At 40.1% G+C, this 20,793-nt stretch overlaps 1 protein-coding gene across 10 annotated transcripts in view; it reads left to right on the forward strand.

The window, feature by feature from the left end:
* The window catches only part of MITF (melanocyte inducing transcription factor), a 189,699-nt gene that overhangs the window by 150,285 nt on the left and 18,621 nt on the right, over positions 1-20,793 (forward strand). For 8 of the 10 annotated variants that reach the window (XM_075938575.1, XM_006120017.4, XM_075938580.1 and 5 more), the window contains exons 3-6: positions 10,471-10,698; positions 12,213-12,296; positions 13,754-13,849; positions 19,616-19,733. In XM_075938575.1, the coding sequence (XP_075794690.1) occupies positions 10,471-10,698; positions 12,213-12,296; positions 13,754-13,849; positions 19,616-19,733 (526 nt within the window). Of the gene's footprint in view, positions 1-8,221; positions 9,296-10,470; positions 10,699-12,212; positions 12,297-13,753; positions 13,850-19,615; positions 19,734-20,793 lie in introns of those variants that run through there. The other 2 variants (XM_075938584.1, XM_075938583.1) reach the window with 2 other exon arrangements.

Consider the following 20,793-nt stretch of genomic DNA (forward strand, 5'->3'; position numbering starts at 1 on the left):
TTTGTATTGCTGTTAGAAACAATGTTAGATTTGAAATCTGACTTAGTCTTAAAAGTAATATGTATGGGTTTTGAGGTTTTTTTTACATTTTCCAGTTTCAGAGCATGCTTAATCATTTTTAGCTACTCCTGTTATTACATCTGGATGCTGTTTCTATTAGGTCCACTGGGAAAGAGTTAAGGTCCTGGCAAACCTTGGGTCAAGAAGTGGCTATTAAAGTCCAATAATTAAAAACGGTCCACGGAGGGATTTTTCTAATGAGAGGTTTTTAGAGTTTTGAAACTAATCTGTGTTTGCCACCTGCCTGAGACTGAATTGTATACGCTAGCCTGTGATACAAAGGTAATTTCTTGTAACATCATTTTCTTAGCTTCACAAATGCAACTAAACAGGACTTTCTTTTTAAAGGAGAGCCCAGGAGTGGGGCTAGCCATGGCAAAAAGTTAATAAGTATATATGACAATCCATTAATTGTCTGGTCCCTCCCCCCAAAATAGGTAAAACCGTTATTGTGGCTAAAATTTGTCACTGAAATCCTGTGTCTATGATATTTTGCTTCTCTGAACCAGTTTTCCAATGAAGTAGAGTTTCAGTGGATGTGGGCTTGCATGGCTTATATTTTGGTATCATTAATTGTTAAATGATGTGGTATTTTAACCTTTCTTTAAAATCCCATGACATTTAGCTGTTTGACCAACAAAAAGTGCTATTGAGCTCAGAAAGCTAATGCGCAAGTATTTTATCCATAATTACAATCTGCAACTCCTAGGGCAATTTAAATGAAACAAATGCTCATTTTTTGGGGGCCTGTTTATTTATTTTATTTTTTTCACTTGGTTAATAACTCTCCTCTGAATCTCTGGTATGTTCCACTGCCCCATCTTGCCTCTGATGTCCAGAGAGATTTCGTTTAGTTTTTATGAGCAAATTATTTTCTCTGTGTAATGCATGGCGCTCACATTTCTCCTTTCTTTGACCATGGAGGCCACAAATGTAAGCCAAGACAGTTGAAGCAGAAAATCACATGACTCGCATAGCATTGCCTGTTGTCAGTTGTCAACACCCAAAGGTCTGAATGAGAATCAGGACACTCTTTGTGGTGCTAGATTCTCTACAGGCAGTGGTAGATGTGGTCCTTACCCTCAAGAGCTTTCGAGTCTTCAAATCTTGTGCATCAGTTAAATATCTATGAATGAGCTATCATCACAGCAACTCGGGTTAAAATGGGAAGGGGAAAGAGAAAGGCGGTATATTGGTTGGAGGTTTCAAATCCTCCAGTTCCTCGCTTATAGAATCATAGAATCATAGAATAATAGGACTGGAAGGGACCTCGAGAGGTCATCGAGTCCAGCCCCCTGCCCTCAAGGCAGGATCAAGCTCCGTCTACACCATCCCTTGTACAGCTGGTCCCCGACTTACGAACGAGTTACGTACCAAACAGTAGGTCGTAACTTGATCTGTTCGTAAGTCGGATTACATTCAGTTTGCATGTGTCTGCGCTGTTCGTAAGTGCGGATTTTGTTCGTAACTTTGGGACCGGCTGTATAGGAGATTGGTTGTAAATACAAATGGTTGTAAATCGATGCGTTCGTAACTCAGGGACCAGTTGTAATTGCACTTAAATGTGGAAGTTCAGGGCATGTTCTGCCCTCTGTTTTGTTATGTTGCCTCTTGATTTGTTATGGAATATATGTGGTGTTCTTTCCATATTTTAGCTTCAGATCATATCTCATTTCCCCTGCCACACTATGTACAATGTTCAGTCACTACTGGGCTCTCGGGTGAAAGCAGAAAGTCATTGAGCGCTTCTCCCCTTTCCACATTTTCTATTATTGTTTTTCCCCCTTCATTGAGTAACAGGCCTCGCCCTTCATTGGTCTTTCTCTTGCTCCTGAGGTATTTATAGAATGGTTTGTTGTTGCTCGTTTTCTGTCTCTGGCTAGTTTAATCTTGTTTTGTCCCTTGACTTTTCTAATTTTATCGCTCCATGCTTGTGTATGTTTTTTATTCATCTTTTGTAATTTGACCTAGTTTCCACTTTGTGTTGGACTCTTTTTAAAAATGTATTATCATAGAAGATCTTCCAGTTAAGTCACGGTGGTCTTTTGCTATGCTTCCTATCTTTCCTACGCAGAGGAATAGTTTTCTCTTGTTCTCTTTATAATTTAGTCTTCTTGAAAAATTGCCAACTTTCTGGGAGTATTTTTAAACTTGCTTCCCCTTTAGACGTGCATTATTAATTGTTATCCAGAATTCAAACTCCATTGGTTAGTTTTAATTGGGCACATAAGTCACATGGTATTGTGGTGGTGGTTTCTGAATGGACAAGTATTATTCAGAGAATTAGGTCTGGGTGAATATTTGAATTCAGAATTTGCTTTCTGGGAGCAAAATTTGCTTAACTTCCTGTTTCCCTGAATGTTCTTTCTGGTCAAATTGTTTGCAAGAACATTCATGGAAAGTGAGCACAGAAAAAGTGGAAATGTATCCAAATTCAATATTTCCCTGATTCCCTAAGGTTTCCATACACTGACAGACTCGGCAAGTTTTTTGGGGTTTAATAAAGAGATAGTCATAATGCAGAAATCTCTTACCCTGGAAAGTGGAAACATCTGTAAAAATGTGTTAGTGAGTAGTCCTACATTTCATTGGTAGTAATTATGTCAGTGGTACTGAATGGAATGTAACGTGACAAACCGTTGCAGAAAAACAGCCAGTCAATAAATCAATTCTGAATCACTTAAGAGTAGAGTTGTGCAAATAATAGATTTTTGGGTCAGTGGCTAAACCAAAAAAATGGGACTAGGAGGAAGAAACTTTTTCAAACTTTTGAGAACAAAAAAACGATTGATTTTTAGGTAAAACAAAACATTCATTTTTGAGTCTTTTTTATTTCAGTTTTAATAAAAAAATTAATAAAAGTTAAATGAATTAATTTTGAATTGAAAAGTCAAAATATTGTGTTTCATAAAGAACAAAACAAAGCACTGATTACTTTTGGAAGGAGAGGGGATAAGTAGGAGGAGTGATGTGGCTAAACATTTTGGCAAATTTAGCACTAATTCGCAATAGGTTTGACTCATCTATATTATTTTTTGGCAAAAATGTTTTTTGTTGAAAAATAGTCACTCAGCCCTATAGTTTGCAGAATTTAATTTTGGAAATTAAAATGGGATGTGCAAGTGTAACTCACTCACTCACCTATGGGCAGGGCTCGACAAACTGCTGAATCTACTTGCCTGGGGCGAATAGATTTCAGCCAGTCGCTCCGTGCGCCCCATTCACCAGTCTGGCAAGTAGCTCGTGCCAGAGTTTGTCAAGCCCTGCCTATGGGGTATGATTCACTGTCCTAAGTAGTCGTATTTAGACCATTTATAGGAAAAGATAAGAATGAGTGAACTCTACAGCCTAAGCTGAGAAGCCAGTTGACTTTATAACTCAAGCTGTAGAGGCTCCTACATTAAGCTCCAGAGGTCCTAGGTTCAAATCCACCTGGTGGTGGTAACGTAAGGATCACAATGTGATGCACCATACATATTATGCTTATCTTCAATCCCATCTTGCATCATACTACATCATAAATTCATTCACTGAAGTATTCTACCAAAAGAAACAACCTACAAGTACGTATGCTAAAAGAATTATGATTAACAATACAAGATATACTAGACCTATGCCTTTCATTTTAACATTCTCCCCAAAACATACTGAACCCTTTTACACTTTTGGCTTTGTGTAGTTACCAATAGCACAGTACAGCCAGTTTATAAATAAACCACTCTTTCAGCATTCTCTCCAAAATTAGACATTGGTGCAAGCTAGAGTATTTATTGCAAAGAGTAGATTGACTTGGAGTGTTCCCAATGGCCTCTAAGCCAATAAAAACCACAACTAATGGCTGATCTAATTAACTCCAGCATCTTAACTACTAGTAATTTTTAGCCACTTAGCTGTTGGATTAAATTATTGTGGAAAAACACATCTAACAAATCAGCATTTTGTCTTTCAAATGCTGGAGGCTATTTTATGAACAACCTGAATTTTGGGGAAGAAGGGATGAAGAGCGACATTCAGAAGCTATCGGGATATTTCTTTCCTTGTTCCCTCTAGCAGATGCCCCTAATACTAGAGAAAATAAAATTTCAAGCAAGAATACTTTTAATCAAGGCCCTTGTCTGGTCTGTATGTGGGCATTTCATTTAATGCCGGTCTTCATCCTGGCTGTTACAAGTATCTGTGATGTCTCTCGACCTTCAGTTTGTAATTTCAGCATTTTTGCACCCACGCCCAAATTTATCCATGTCCAAAATAGCTTTAATCTCTTATGTTTACTCCAATTCATTATTTTAGTAACTGTCTTACTTTAAGGTATCTGACGAAGTGGGCCTTTGCCCACGAAAGCTTATGCTCCTACACTTCAGTTAGTCTATAAGGTGCCACAGGACTCCTCGTCGCTTTTGCACATTAAATAAATCACTCTTACACCTGGGATGAGAGAGCTTCCTTGCTGTCTTGAAAATTCATTTAGATTTGGCCAAGTTACCAGTTACTTCTATTGTTCAGTATAGAACCCTGATGCTAAAATCTCTCTCTGATCCGTCTGTACTGAGCATGCTCCTCAGAGCCCACTGAGAGGTGTCCCAAAATGGGGTTCGCAATACGGATTCCGTTACAGCAGATTCTAGTTCCAGTCATTTGGCCACGTTGCCTTCTAGAGGGAATTGTACAAATATGTTTGGGGATGCATATCTAACATGAGGTTAGTCATTAATACACAAGTCAGTACTATGCCCATACTGAACAGAAAATAGCCTACTCTTGCAGCCAGCTCTAGTGCTTAATCCTTTAGTTGGGACCATGCTGCAGGGCTGCGGGGACCAACCCGGCAGCACCCCAGCTGCTCTACCCCAGGCGTCATCGTCGAGAAAAGCCTGGTCTGCTGGGGGGGGGGGGGGCGCACCCTCTCCCCCCCAGCAGACCAGGGAGACGCGGAGCAGCTTTTCTCACCCCGGAGGACGCGGGCGGCGGGACTGCGGCGCATCTGGGCGTCCCGCTGCTCCCGTCCTCCGGGGCGAGAAAAGCCCCGTTCGTAACTGCGGATCCGACATAAGTCGGATCCGCGTAACTCGGGGACTGCCTGTATTCATGAGAGAACTGCCTGCACACTCCCATACAAGCAACTGGTTTGACAACTGAAGCTTTGACTTTGTCTGACGCGGTGCTAGTATACTCGTATTGAGTCACCCACGTGATCCACGCTCCCTGAGAGTGAGTACGGGGATTTACGGTGGTATATAACATGCAGTTGCACCACTGGTTGACTGCACGCGCAGCGCTAAGTAGTGACATCATCATCCCCTCTCTCTGGCTAAGCTGGCTTTACACAGGGACACTTATCGTGGTGCAAACAAATGTAAATTGTTTTTAGTAAAATTCATAAATGCTTAAATATATTTTTTTAAAATCATAAAATCTGATTGTAATGGAATTTTCTCACAGAACCCTTATTTTCACCTCACCATTTGGGAAACACTGCCCTTCTCCAACATTTTGTATTCCTTATGTGTAATAAAAATAACATACAGCAGAACAGACTGCTATCTTACTATAAAACTATGCTCCCTTTTTTACACTGAAATTGAAACACATCTGTCTTGGAATCCTTTACAAATATAGTATGCTTCACAGATACTTAGATAAGACTCTAAGATAGATAAGACTCTACAGTAGAACTTTTCTTGCAGATAGAACTGTGATATGTAAGCCACGAGCAAGTAAATGGTGTTGAGTCACAGACCTTGTTTTGTCTTATACCAGCATTTCTCAAACTGGGATACATGATGGTACTCTTGGGGATTTGCCAATCCCACTCAGCAGCTCTCCCCCATTCCTCCCTGTGCTTTGTTTACACTAGGGAACAGCTGTTCAGCTACATGCAGACAGTATTGGGTGCAGATGAAGGAGCTGGAACATCCTGAAAAATGTTCCCTCATATTTTTTCTATCCATGTGTGGAATACATTTTGTTATATGCACCAAGACATGTGCAGATGTGCACCACCAGTAGGAACACATGCTGCCAGCTGTGGACACTCTGCTTATCAGCTAGGTAGCATTTGAATCTCTCCTGGGTGGCCACCTTAGTGCTCGATTTACAAGGAGCACTGGTCCCAAGTGTGCCGGACCAGGGAGGTGCAATCTATAATTCATAGTTCACTGAAATCAATAGTTTTACCTCTGTGATGTTTAAACTAGGAATGTCACCCCAATGACAGATCACAGGGGATTTGTGTAAGGAAGTTGCTTGTGGATCTACCATTTTCTAGTAAATACCTGCTAGCCCTACATAATACTGCCCACTTCCATTCATGGAAATGTTTTAAGGTGGCTTTTGCCAGGAAATTGTAATTGAGTAGGTTGCTTGATACATATTTGTAGCAGGTAATGTCCAATACTGAAGTAACATTTCTCCACCGAATCAAGAGTGAAGAAAAAGAACGTAAAGGGGCAAGAGATGAAGGGAGCAGACAGAGAACTGGGAAGAGATGGTAGCATGCCCAAAATATTTCAGTAAAAAATGCTATCCCTTTGCATCAGTTTTTCTGCTGATACAGCATCAGTAGGCATAAAACTCCTGAGGAAAGCGGTTGACATGCTGTGACTTCTGCAGCTATTTGACACCATCTGAGATAAAAGGGCCCTCCCACTTCCTTCATGAGGGAAGAGGGAGCTAGGAAAGTCAGGCCAGAAGGAATTTGGGGTGCAGGGTCATACAAACAGTCTATTGAAATCAATTTCTTTTTTCAGAAGTTCCCTGTCACTCACTATGAAGTAGCTCTGTTACAGTCAAGGTTTGCCCTTTCATATCCTTGTGAATTGGCTGCCCCTTTCCCTGCTGTATGTGCGTTTTGAGGCAGGAAGTGTCTTTTCCTACATTTCTGTAGTACAGCATCGCATGAGTGTCCTGATTCCTTACTGTGGCCTGACCTACTGTAATTTCATGTGTGCTAATAATGTTTACAGGTGGGCAAAGAATTGTATGGGTTTTGTTATGTTAAGAATTAGAAATTTGTCTGTAAAGCTAGGAAATTTGTCATGGTAAACTTATCCAGTCAGAATAAGTTTAGGAACCTAACTACTGTAGTCTTTTGCATCAGTAGATAATGCATGATCTGCTTTAGTAGATTTCCTATTCATTGACACAACAAATGAATTTATGTGGAAAGTGTGTTTTCAAGTAAAGAGCTATTTTTTCCAGCCATGAAAATTCTGTTTCGCTTGGGCTACGGTTGTAGAGGAAGTTGGTTATAAAGTTAATTTGGTTGCATACAAAATCATGGAAACAATATAATTAAATGGCACAAATAACTATACAAATATTCTTGTAAGGTCTATGAGCTTCAAACAGAGGAGGCTGTCTTCTGTGTTTGTTAGTATGGTGTTAGCACATGCTAAGTTTTTAATGTTTACAGAAATAGGAAACATTTTCAACCCAAACTTTATGATGACAAATGCAGAAACATGTCAGTTTTTCAGTTCAGAATGATTTTGTTTCAAACATTTCCTTCAGTTTTATTTTGTAAAAAGTTCATACGTGTTGAACTGCTCAAAATCAAAAGTGAACTTTCTTGAGATCAATATATATTTTTCAGAATAGCCAGCAAATTGAAAATTCCATTATTTTCACAGCTCGTTACAGACCTTCCATGCCGTTTTCTTACAGATAAGTGTATTTCTGTTCTGAGAAACGGTGTACATAATCATGGCACACACATGTTAAAGTGGAAAACCTGGAGCTGCTACGACCACCACAACTGATCTGAATTATTCAAGTGCAACAAAGTATCGTTCTGGTTAATAATTTATACAAAAATCCCACTTTCAATGGAAGTTATACAGGAACAGTTTGACATGTTTCCTTAACTTTCTGAACACAGACAAACTCATTGCCCCTGTTTATATTCCAAACAGTTTTGGGTGAAGGTTGTTTTTAATTATAGATTGTAAAATTATGTTGGGACTTTTCTGGTAATTTGTAGTCTCCATGCCAGAAGTTAGCTATATACAATCACAGATGAAGATTATCTCATCTGAAGAAGTGGGTTGTGCACATGAAAGCTCGTGATACTATACATATATTTTTATTAGTCTCTAAGGGTGCATCTACACAGCAGGGTTTAATGCAAAATAAGCTACACAAATTGAGCTACATCAATTGCGTAGCTTATTTTGAAATAGCTTCTTTCGAAATTGGGAGCATCTACACAGCACTTATTTCAAAACAGAGCACTCTTCCTTTGGCTTCCCTTACTCTTCGTATAATGAGGGTTACAGGAGTCCGAGTAAGAAGTGTCCAGCTTGACACATTTTAACATTATTTCAAAATAACTGCCTTCTGCGTAGGCACAGACTAAATTATTTCAGTGATTTTGAAATAATATTGCTGTGTAGACATACCCTATGGTGCTACAGGACTGCTTGTTGTTTTTTTAAAAGTTGTTTTTAAAATTACAGACTAACACGGCTACCCCTCTGAGATCAATTTAGAGACCTTTATCAGGGTTGGGTCTGCATTAACTTACTCTGGTATTCCCTAGGAGTTTGGTGAGGAAGGATAAGGATGACTGTGTGGAGAATGTATGTTTTTCCTTAGCTCACATCCTCCCAATTCAGATAGAGGTAGGTAAGGATGGAAGAGTGTGACAATATACAATAAACATGGGAACTTGGCCTAGAACTAGACAACCACATAAGTTTGTTCAGTGTACACCACTGCCAATGAATACTGCATCAGACTTGTAGCATTTTCTTGCAGCTTCCGCTTCTTACTTGGGACGTACAACTCTTAACCTTACTGCTAAAGAAAACTACCATTGTCTGTTAGTATGACTGGAACGAAAGATGAATAGCAATTTGGCCTTGAGCGAACTGTCAATCTGACTTTGAAAGCCCATCACTTAAAAGGTCCTTTTATGTTTATGAAAAAGCATGACGTCAAAGCTATAGAAAAAAATTAATACCAATATTTAGGGCTAAACTTTCATGGCTTCCAATCAAAGCCCCTTGTGTGACTGTTTATTTCTCAACGTGCGTAACTAATTAGCTTGGCTTATTATAAGCCTGAGCTGTTTGTAGTAAAATTTCTTTCACCATTTCAGGATAGCTTGTTTATGGTGCATCTGTATGTGAGCCTTTGAATAGCAGGAAAATAAAGGATAAATGCTAAACCATCTCCCTGGCTAAGCTAGGAACATATAAACATTATGCTGGAAATGCTTGAATATAATCATTATCAGGTGAGTTATCTTACGCTCACTTTACCTGTTAAAATAATTTGCTGCAGAGGTAGTCAATGGATGGACCATGGGCCAAATCTAGAGAGTCAGATCCTTTTGAATGGAGCCCCGTAGGCTTTTTATGTATTTCCTTGTTTGTTACCACTTTTTAAAATTAGTTTCTTTAGTGTCTGGACCTTGACAAAAAATAATTGACGCCTGTGTGTGTATGTATATGCAATCCTTTTCATCTCTGTTATCTGACACATATTTCTTTGTTCCACAAAAAATAGAGAGATGATACCTTTTTAGTAGCTGTTCAGCAACTGAAAATAATTTTCACAACTAACATATAAAAGTAACGAGCCTTTTCAATATGATGTTGTGTTTTAATTAATCTTCTGCTTTCTGCTGGTAAAAGCAATACGGTTAAGTGTCTGATGGTACAGAATTGCTCAAACGGTGGTGAACATTTTGCTCAGAAGACTGTTGCTTTTCTTTTATTGTCTACATGGTTCGTTTTAGAATGAGTGATTTCATTTAAAAAAATTCTTAATATTAGAGCAGCCTTTTAACATAACATTTACTATTAATGAAAATGTCTAATGTACTGAATAGAAAACTAATTTAACTTAGATTTTCCACATTGAAATATTTCTGTTCTATCATCTGTTATTTCCAGCACGTGTTTTAGAGGCTATCCTACTCTCTTTAAATCAATGCTACAAATATATAAGCCTTAAGTTGCTATTTACAAAGGAAAATGTAATTATTAATTTGCTTAATTTTGTTTACATCTGTTATTTGGACTAAAACTATTTTTACTCTCTTTTTTTCCCCAAAAAACTTGTTAGCTATTTTTTTAAAAAAAAACAGGACTCACTTAGCCACTGATCACAAGAGATCAAACCAAATAACTTAATTTTATCACTTAAAGCCAACAGAATATTGAGAAACCATCAGATCAGGAATCCTGAATTAAGCTTGTGAACAGCAATTACTGTACTAGTGCATTAGGAGACAAATGGATGTTTCTTTGGTTATTTTAATTTGCCAAAATGCAGTTGACTTCAGCAGAGCCAACACACTGGCTGAGGATCTGACCTACGAAGTATATTTAGGATTAACATGCATCTAAAAAATGTTATAATGGCTCCACAAAGCACTAAAGCACTACTTTTACTGTATGCTTGCAGGTGCAGACTCACCTTGAAAATCCAACCAAGTACCACATTCAGCAAGCCCAACGGCAGCAGGTAAAGCAGTACCTTTCTACCACTCTGGCAAATAAACATGCCAACCAAGCTCTGAGCTTGCCCTGTCCAAACCAGCCTGGTGATCATGTCATGCCACCTGGAACTGGAAGCAGCGCACCCAACAGTCCAATGGCTATGCTCACACTTAACTCCAACTGTGAAAAAGAGGTAAATAATAGTGTCTGTACCCTATTGTGATTTCATCTTATACTTAGTATCATTCTCACTGGTCTTCTGTGCATAATATTTGTCATAGTAATAATAGTCACTCATGGTAAAGAACTTCAGTTTATCTATTATTGTCAAGTGTTGACTTGAAAAAATTTGGGTGACTTCTAATGTATATCAAATACACGTGGGATGAAAAATCTGTGGGCAGTTGAGGTTTTTTTTTAACTTGGTGCTACTGTACTCAGTTTATATATCTTATTAAAGCCTCTTTTGTGCCTAATCAGTGCACAAAGCAGTGAGTAATTGACCTTTGGAGAATGCAAGGCCATTTTTGTTTGTTGGCTGTAACTTTCTGGAATCACAATTTTGTGGCTCATTCAGAGTGCAGAGAGGAAATGGTGTTGGTGCTTGTTTTTTAAAAAAAAGAAAACTGCAAACCATTGTGAAGAGTGAATTTTTAAAGGACAATAAAATTTGAAATAACTTTTCACAAAAGTGATTGCTCAATAAATGATTGGTCAGGTTTCCTTTGAGGAGAAGGACTGCCCAGTACTTTCAAAAGTCAAGCTTGTCCGCTTAAAATAATACTTTTTAAGACTGTGATTTTTTTTAGCATCTAGCAAAGTCACTGGATTTATGTTAGTAACCCACTACCTTCCCCCTTTTGTCATATGACTGTAGGGGCCTTATTAAGCCACTTTGCCTTGAACAGGCCCTTGAAATATGTTAATTGCTTATGCTCTTCCATCATATATTTAGCTGGGACACTGAGTACCTTTCCCAGATTTGAAGAAGAGCTTTGTGTAAACTCGAATGCTTGTCTCTTTCACTAACAAGTTGGGGCAGTCAAAGATATTAGCTTACCCACTGTGCCTGTCTTTCGAGTGATGAATTAGTTTCCCAAAATATCCCCATTTTTATTCTTTTTCAAATATTACTGCCTGAGATTTCACTATCCACCCTCCTTTGTAAAATGTCACTTGGGTGATGTCTGGAAATCTTCTGCAGCAGTATTCACAGCCAAAATGTACATTGGCACTGTTGAACTTGTGTGCGGCTGCTAATGCTTGTGTACAGCTATAAGACTACCCAATGCAGATAAGCAGGTGTAGATTAGTGCATTTGCATAAGGAAGAGGCCAATGAAGAAGACTTTTTATAAAAAGCAAATGTATCCCCACTTTGATAGCATGGAAATACTGCGGTGTGCATGTCTTGGCAGATTTGCTTTTTGCAGTAATCACTTTGCATGTGCCAAGATTGCTGAGTGTTCCCTGTTCCTTTATCCCATTGTTTCAGTACTTTAAAACAAATTAAAATAAAGTAGTTCTGTTCCATTATCATGATCACACCAATGTTTTGCTTTTTCCTCGCGAGAGCTAAAGCGTCGCATTGCTGTGTCATCAGGCACTTGTGTGCATGACACTGTCTCAATCATGCCTGTCCAGAGGAAAGACTGTGCTGCAAATTCAGGTCCATGCTTTGCTTTTTTCCCCTTTTTTATATTCACAGGGATTTTATAAATATGAAGAGCAAAGCAGGGTAGAAGGCGAGTGCCCCGCTCTGAACACACACTCGCGAGCATCATGCATGCAGGTACTGGATGGCACAGGAGTTGGGGAGTACAGAATCCATTATAAACAGTGCCGGTGTTTCTCCATGACTTGTTGGTTTTCTTTAAGGAAAAGAGCGGCAGAAATACTATGAAGAAAAGTACATTGCAGATTTGGTTTTGATGAGTTTATTTCAGAAGTTCATTAAAAGTATATCTGAAAAGGGTTGGCCCTTCTTCCACTCTCCAATTTTATGCTGTGAAAAACTTATACAGTCTAAATAAGTCTTGGGAAGATTGCATGTTATAAAGAATGCTCCTGTATGTTGTTCTTTTCTTAGGATTTCAGGGGAAATGCGAAATGCATTCCTATTCTGTTCTGCCTTTTTATTTAGGATGCTGGTATGACCCTCTTTCTGTGGCAATTAGGTTCAGATTTCATAATGTGAGATGAAATAGTTTAATATTTCCTTACAAGCATAGGGATGGTATGCATCAAGGGTATGAATTCTCACTCCCCTGCAAAAATGGCATCTCGTATATAGTCTGTGAGTGCTACAGTTTCTCTTACTATATTTTCCTCTCCAGACTCCCTCTCTGTTGAGCTGAAAGGGAAACTGCATCTCCTATGAGTCGCCCATAGAAACAGCTACTCAGAGAGATTTTACCAGAGATGGTATCCACCATTTCAAGGACAAACTTTCGAAATCCTTGGCAATGGTGATGGGCAAGAGAGTGAAACGCAAGGGTTAGGAGAGGAGAAAAGGAAAGGCGAGGGGAGGAGGTTGGAAAGAAGAGACAGATGAGGCCCAGGAAGGAAGGTTCAGAGAGGTCTGATAACTCTTTCATAAAGTTATATGCCAGTGTTTAAAACGCACAGAAGCTAGTCTCAAATTATGTTTGTGTTTGAATAGACTTATGTTTCCATCCTCTGCAATGAACATGCAGTCACTCTTTACTGCGATCCCTGATTTTATAGTACTTTAAGGAAAATAAAAGCGCTTGTGGGGCCATCTGCTACAAAGCTGCAATTCAAACCTCAGTCCGACCCAACTCCCAGCCTGTATACAAGAATGGGCTCTCTGAATTTGCATCAGAAACCATTCTGAAATGTGTAAAACTGCCCGGCTGGCTGGTGGTACACCAGTCACACCCACACAATTGCGGTATAGTTGGTCTTGAGTTTCCTGCAACTCATTATTGACTCCTCCTGCCAATTAAAGAAGGGCATTGATGATAGCTGAAGGCAGAAGAAGACCCACTCCTGGGTCGGGAGAGTGGTGATTACTAAGGAGGGGCAGAAGTGGAGTACGGCAAAAATGCTTAGGTTTCTAAGGTCCAATAGAGACAGCACTAATAAGGGGGGACAGTGCATTTTGGAATCTTTTTAAAAATGTATTTATTTTTAATATTACTACTACAGGCCTGTTACCAACTCAGTTGGAAACTCAGGCAAGTTTCAAGTAACTTGCATTTTTCCCCATTCACCTTTCTGTTGCAGATGGATGATGTAATTGATGACATCATTAGCTTGGAATCAAGTTATAATGAAGAAATCCTCGGCCTGATGGATCCTGCCCTGCAAATGGCAAATACGGTACAATGGTCATTTCTTTTCCATCGTACTGACTCTTGTCTGTCTTGTCTAGCCACGTCTAAATCACCTCTGCTTTCCAATAGCTTTCATGTGAAATCCGAGCACAGCACGTTTTGCTAGCAGCTGTCTGCAGTGGTTTAGGAGATGATATAAAGAGCATTAAGAATTTACAGTGGAAAGCCACAGTGTGGAACTTGGTTTAAAAAAATGAGCAATTGCTGAGGTTGGATTTGGGTCTGGCCATGACCATCTGCCTTTGAAGTCTGACTTGGGGTCTTGCAACGCTAGTTGCAAGGGGAGGAGATTTTTCCCAGCCCTAGTCTTCATGGTAACATGGCCCAGTCTCCAGTTAGCAACTATTAGGGAAATCTAATGTAGGTATAAAACTTCCCATTAAAATCTCTTCTGTTTTTGGAGTTATTTTCCATAGAATCCTGTTGGATTAATCCCTACTATTTTTCTGTAAGAGATTCCTACATTTCTTCTCCCCTTTTCCTTTCCCAGGAACCCTAGATGTGGGAATTCTGTATCCCCAGTGCTTTTCTGTGCTGCTTTAGTGGGGGACTCTTTCCATTACCCCCATGTGTGCACATGCTCCCAGTAACAGCACTATAGGCACATATTCTAGCAACTCACTGTAACAACTAACTAGTTTACAACTATAATAGAGATCTCCAAACTCTCCTGTGCTCTGATCTGCCAGTCACTTCCTTCTGCTCCTGCGGGTGGACTTTCCTTGTCAGCTGCTAAGACCTATGATTTAAGTGAAATGGAAGTGAACTTTAAAGACCAACACTACTGCATATCATTCATTGTTTTGTTTTCAGTTTCCAGCATAAGTAGCTTTAAATACCTCTAGGAAAGACTGTACTTTGGATTAATCCAATCAGTTATTTAAAAAAAAAAAAAAGATGCCGGGTTTCTGCCCTTCACTGTGTACTTAGATTATAACAAGATTGGTAACATTAGGGCTTCTTCATGAATGTCACCAAAATAAAACTGCATTGACTAGGAAACTTAACATAGTCTCCACAGTAAACCTCAAGCCAGTGCTCTTCTGAGGCAATAAGAAAAATCGTATCCCGTATTTTGCTGTAATTACTGTTGTTTAAGTTGATCCTCCCTCCATGAAGTGATGGGAATTTTGCCATCAGGAGCAGGATTGTGTCCTTAGAAGATACTCTATATTGCTGTAACATTGTAAAACATCTGTAAACTTACTGTTGATTTAACTAGAAGGTGAAAGAACATGGAAAGGAAGCAGTCCTCAGAGACTCTCAGTCTATAAATAGCTCAGTTTAGCTTAGACTATAACAAGGACTATATTGTTCTGTTATAAACAAAAAAGAAAAGGCCCAGTTTGCTGCATGTGCTAACAGTGCTTACTTGAGATTCAAAATAGGAGATCTATATTGAGCGAGAGCTAATGAGAGGTTCAAGCGCCACTTAATTGAAAAGCATCGCAATAAATTACAGTACTTGCGCTTTGCTGCCGAAGACCTGTCTTCTCACTTGTGACCAAAACTCAAGTATGATCTATTTGATCTGACAGTAGGAAATATAACAAAAGCCATCATGCTACTTGTAGTCTGTGCATGGGAGTGACCCAGCCGCAGAGTAGCTGGGGTATTGTACATAATACTCAGCTCTTATACACATTAGGTTTAAAAAGCAGAGCCAGGTTGGGGAAGTTTAACTGTTGATTCTCCAAAACCAACTAAGTTTAAGAACAACTCCAAAATGGAATGTTTAGCCAGGTGTCCTTCCAATCTGTCTTTCCTGAAGGGGGGTTCACGTTAATCATGGAATGATGTTAATAAGTCAGTAGGAATTTTAAACATCCAGGGCTGTCTTTGCAGCTGTTGATGCTTTTTTCTTGTATGCCTCATTTTTCCTCGTTTTTCCTGTATGCCTTTTACAGGTTAAAGCTGTCAGTTTTCAAGCAAATCAATGGAAGTTGGACTCAACTTCTCTTAGGCTCCTTAGTTCCTTTCAAAGGTGGATACGCCCAAAGTTTTCCTAGACACATTGCATTTTATTTTCAAAACTTTCCTAACTTTTGAATGTTTGACTTACCAACCATAGCTTTTTTTTAGATCTGTCAACACATTTAAAAAATGATAGGAATTAATCATGAGATTAAAAATAGTTGATTAATTATGGTTTAAACCACAATGCTAATGTTAATAGAATACCAGTTTAAATTTATCATGGAAGCATGTCCTTTGAGATGGTGACCAAAGCATGAAGAGGCATATCTGCCACTTAAATTCCTTGTGGCGTTGGTAGAAAAGTGCTATACAAATGCATTTTTCTTACTTGCAGGTGACCTTGTAAATGAGAAGCAGGTAGCATTATCTCCTAGAAATGTAAACACACTTATTTGTCTTGGCAATTAGCTGAACAAGAAGTAGGACTGAGTGGGCTTCTATATGATTGTATTTCTGAGTGCAGTTCTATTTTTAAAAAATCTACATTTTTAAATTGCACTTCCGTGATTAATACATTGCATTGCAATACATGTATGAAGGTAATGAAAAATATTTTCTTACCTTTTTTACAGTGCAGATATTTGTAATCAGGAATAATATAAAATGAGCACTGCACCCTTTGTATTCTGTTTAACTGAAATCAGTATACTTGAAAATATAGACTAGCCAAAATATTTATAAAAAATGTAAATTATTTCACAGAGTAATTATGAATCATGACTATTTTTAATCTAGTGAATTTGTTTTGCATTAATCACTAGCATTAATGTGATTCACTGGCAGAAAATACATTAAAAGACAATAGGCTAAGTGTTTTTTTCCCTCGGGAAATTTTAAATATATCAATCGTGAAATCATGTTGACTCCCCCATATGTGGTGTTCGCAGACCTGGGGGACCTTTGGATCCAGAGCGTTACCACTTGAGCTACAGAGTATTTTGTTACCCTCTAGGTGGAAGAGTGTAGAGGAAAAAGCACCTCTCCTTTTATCAGTGGGATTCACAAATGTACTTGGTAGTTGTCAGAGGAGTTTTAATGCATGAGAACCCAGGCTTCAATGTCTGTCTATGGAGGGTGGTGTACTCAGGGAGCTATTGCCTTTCTGCTGCCATCCTTGCAGATTCTCCCTGTCACTTTGGGCCCCTCTTCACTCTTTTTCAATCCTGCACTCTCATCTCATCGCACTTGGATCTGGCTCCTCCTCCATGCTGCCTCGTCACTAGAAGGGAGGGATTGAGAGCATGGGGGAAAGGACTTCTGGTGCTCAGTTATGATGCTTCATGCCCCTGAAATCCTCTTCTAGGCTGGCAGAGCAATTGCAGGAATTGCTCAGACCCTATAGTCACCTTGCTGGAGCATACCCAGTTGTCCTGTGGGATGAGCTTATGCGCTGTCTCATCAGCATGTAGGAGCTGTGTAGGGATGGAGCATGCCCAGTGCAGATCAGTTCTTGGAACCCTCTAATACAGTGTTTCTTAAACTTTTTGCTTTGGAACTTTTTACTGTGGAACACCAAACAACCTTTTTTTTTAATGCGGAACACTGAGGGAAGGTGGTTGAGCCAAAAAAAAAAAAAAAAAGGTGGCGGTCCCTTTAATTGCACGTGTTGTCCCAACTGAGCTTCCGTCTCCTCCGGTGGCGGGGACGGGAGGACAGGAGGAGTTAAAAGAGGCTGCAGTACACCTCCAACTGTCTCTGCCACGGCACACGTTTTAAGAAACACTTCTCTTACAAATCTCTGCTCAGCATGTGCGCTGATGTTTTTCAGAGGCTTGTAACTTGGCCAAATGTGAGCAGAGCACTGCAGAAGACACATCCCTGACATTAGAGACCCAGCTGTCAAATTTCAAGTCTGCCAGTCAAAGCCATTGAGGCACTACAGCATCACGTTCCTTCCGAAACAGTCGTCCGAGTTTTTGAATATGAGCAAACCGACATATTTCCCCTCCTATCCTTTTACTTTCCTAACAAATTCAGCCTGAGGCAGACACCTGGCATGGAAAGTTGGAGCCTAAACCGTGGAAGTTTGTAAAGTTTTATAAGCAACAGAAAACATGGTTGTATAATAGGAAGCACTCGGCACTCTTAAATCGAGGCATTGCTGCTGCGGTGCACATGTAATAAGTATCTCCTGTTTGCCTGTAATAAGCACTTTCTGCTCTATGTTCTAGCTGAATGATCTTTTCCTTGTTTACAGTGCTGCCTGCAGGTTACTCAGCTGTAACTGAGAGTAGAAACAGGCAGAAATAACTAGGTGTACTACAGTTCTACCTTCCTCACTCATGTGTATCTCACTGCATGTAAGGACATCTTGTGCACTATGTAGTCCCTGTGTCCCTGCACTAGGGATACTAACTTGGTAATCACACAAAACCGAACTCGCTTTGTCCCGCCCCTTTCTCAAGTCCTATCCCCCACTCACTTCACACACACACACACACACACACACACACACCCTTCTGTCACTTGCTCTCTGCCCCTCTTACTGGCTTTCACTGGGCTGGGGCAAAGGGTTGGGGTGTGGCAGGGAGTTCAGACTCTGGGTGGGAGTGTGAGTGTGGAAGGGGGCTCAGACAAAAGACAGGACTATGCGGATTAGGGGTATGGGAAGGGTGAGGCTGCCAGTGGGAGCTGCAGGGTTGGTGCCTGTGGGGCCAGACAGTGCACAGAGCTGCCTGGTAGCCCCTGCACCAAGGAGCCAGGCATAGGAGCCGCGTGGAGCTGGGACAGTCATAGAGCCTGTCTTAGCCCTGCTGACCGGAGCTGCCAAGATCCCTTTTCGACCAGGTTCTCCCGTCGAAAATTGGACACCTGGGAACCCTACCCTGCATGCTTAGGGGACTTGGATGTAGTTGAGTTGAGATGCTTGATGTCGCTCTTACTGTATTTCTCTGATAAGCACCTGAGCCCCAACATTTCAGTCACACAATGAGTGCAGCCTGTCCCATGTTGACGTCACATGATTAACGTGAGCTCATGTGACCACAAGGCTTAATTATTGCAGAGACCTTCTCCTGTAGTTGGAACTCATGCAAAACGCAACACCCCCTTCACTCCGTGACTTGAGACATTTTGGCCCATATAATTAGAACCCTGCAAATCCACAGATACCTGCTTTATATCCGTGGGTATCCACGGCTCATTGTTGCGGATGCAGATACCAATTTTGTATCTATATATAATGCAAAAAAGTGTGGATTGCTCCCTTCCGCTCCCAAAATGTGTTTTTCGTGTGAGAGCAGGAAAATCCCAATAAGTCTGTGTTATGTAGGCAGTTGTCTGATCAACTAAATTCAATTGCTTTAAACACATCCATGGTATGTGGATGTGTAATTAATTTCTATTGGGCTATTTCACTCTTAAACGTTTATGGGAGAGCTTGAGCTCCCTCTTATGGTTGTACTTTAAACTTTGCAGGCTTCCCTCCCCCTCATACAAGTATAGTGAGTTGTTTTTTTTAATAACCACACAGGAACCATAGCATAATGTATGAAAATTCTACTTCGCTCTGAGGCAGAGGCCGTTTGTGGAGTGAAATTCCTGGGTTTCCTTGTGCTTTGTCCTTATTAAAAATGCATTGTCTGTATAATCCGTAGCATCCTTTGGTTTGGGGAAAGGATTTCAGCATTCTCCCGGAGTCGTGTTTCATGTCCTTGCCGTTGAGAGCCGTATTGGCACAGGGAGCAGAGAGCAGCGTTCTTAGCAAATGTTGGCTTTGTTCTAGTGTGTCAGATGGGACATAGCAAGTGATCGTTTTCCACTTTCGATTTTCCAGTTACCGGTATCCGGCAATTTGATTGACCTTTATGGCAACCAAAGCATGCCTCCTTCAGGGTTGAACATCAGCAACTCATGTCCGGCGAACCTTCCCAATATCAAGAGGGAGCTCACAGGTAAATGCTCTTGCAACATTGTCACTTAATGATCGGACAAGAGGGTTTTCTTTTTTCAGGTGTGTTTTTAAAAAAATCCCTTCTGATGAGGGAAATTTGGAGGAGTTCTGTCCTCCAGTTTGCTGCGTGTTTCCGAGCAGGTCTGTTAGCAGGAGCGGCGCTGTTAACGTGGTGTCTGTTTCCTTTGCATAGATGGGTAATCACTTGGTTTTATAACAAGGACAGAACCATAGGGTGTGGAAACTCCAGGGTTTTCATACGCAACCTGCAGCACAAAACCCTGCAGCATTTTAAAGATAAAAATTTGTGTCTCTACTTCTTTTATGTAGCTACTCTCTAAATTGGACCTATTGTATGCTGCTCTGGCTAGAACCGTAATAGCAACTTGAATTAATATGATGCTTCTCAGGAGACTTTGCCAGTGGGACTCTGCCAATGGGAGTGATTATTCATGGTGAAAAAATAATTTGTAGTACTGTCAGGCTAGGAATGCGGGATGCTTTAACAAGTGTCCAGTTACTCCTGGATGCTGCATTTAAGGGGTCGGGTGTTGTGCAAAGAATGGCTATTTATTCATTTCTATCATAATCAAGGTTGAGAATCTTCCAAAAATCTTCTCACCCAAGTCCTAAAAGAGCCTTACCTTTCATATGAACAGCGTTCTGATCCCAAACTTTGAGACATTAGAAAGTAATAGCTTGAGAGAATCACTTTCCATCACAGCTCCAAGAGATAAAACATAAAAACAAACTCCAGAAACCTATTCCGCTGTTTAAAATACAAACCTATGCGAACAGCGCCATAACTAAGTATTTTTGCACCCAGGGCAAAATATTACTTATCCTCTCCTTAGGTTAGGATGCGTCACACTCTTTATTTTTGCAGCCTATTATTTTTACTTATTGCATCTTTGTGTCCCTGATTATGATGCGCCCAGGGCAGGCACCCTGTTTGCCTCGCCCTTGTTACGGCCCTTGTTTGCAAAAGCAAACTAGAGTGAAGCTTTAAGACGCTGAATGTTTTTGGAAGGAAGGAAGGAAAAGTTGCCATTCTCTTGCTG

This window comes from Pelodiscus sinensis, chromosome 11, assembly GCF_049634645.1.
Source record: "Pelodiscus sinensis isolate JC-2024 chromosome 11, ASM4963464v1, whole genome shotgun sequence".
Classification (NCBI taxonomy): domain Eukaryota; kingdom Metazoa; phylum Chordata; order Testudines; family Trionychidae; genus Pelodiscus; species Pelodiscus sinensis.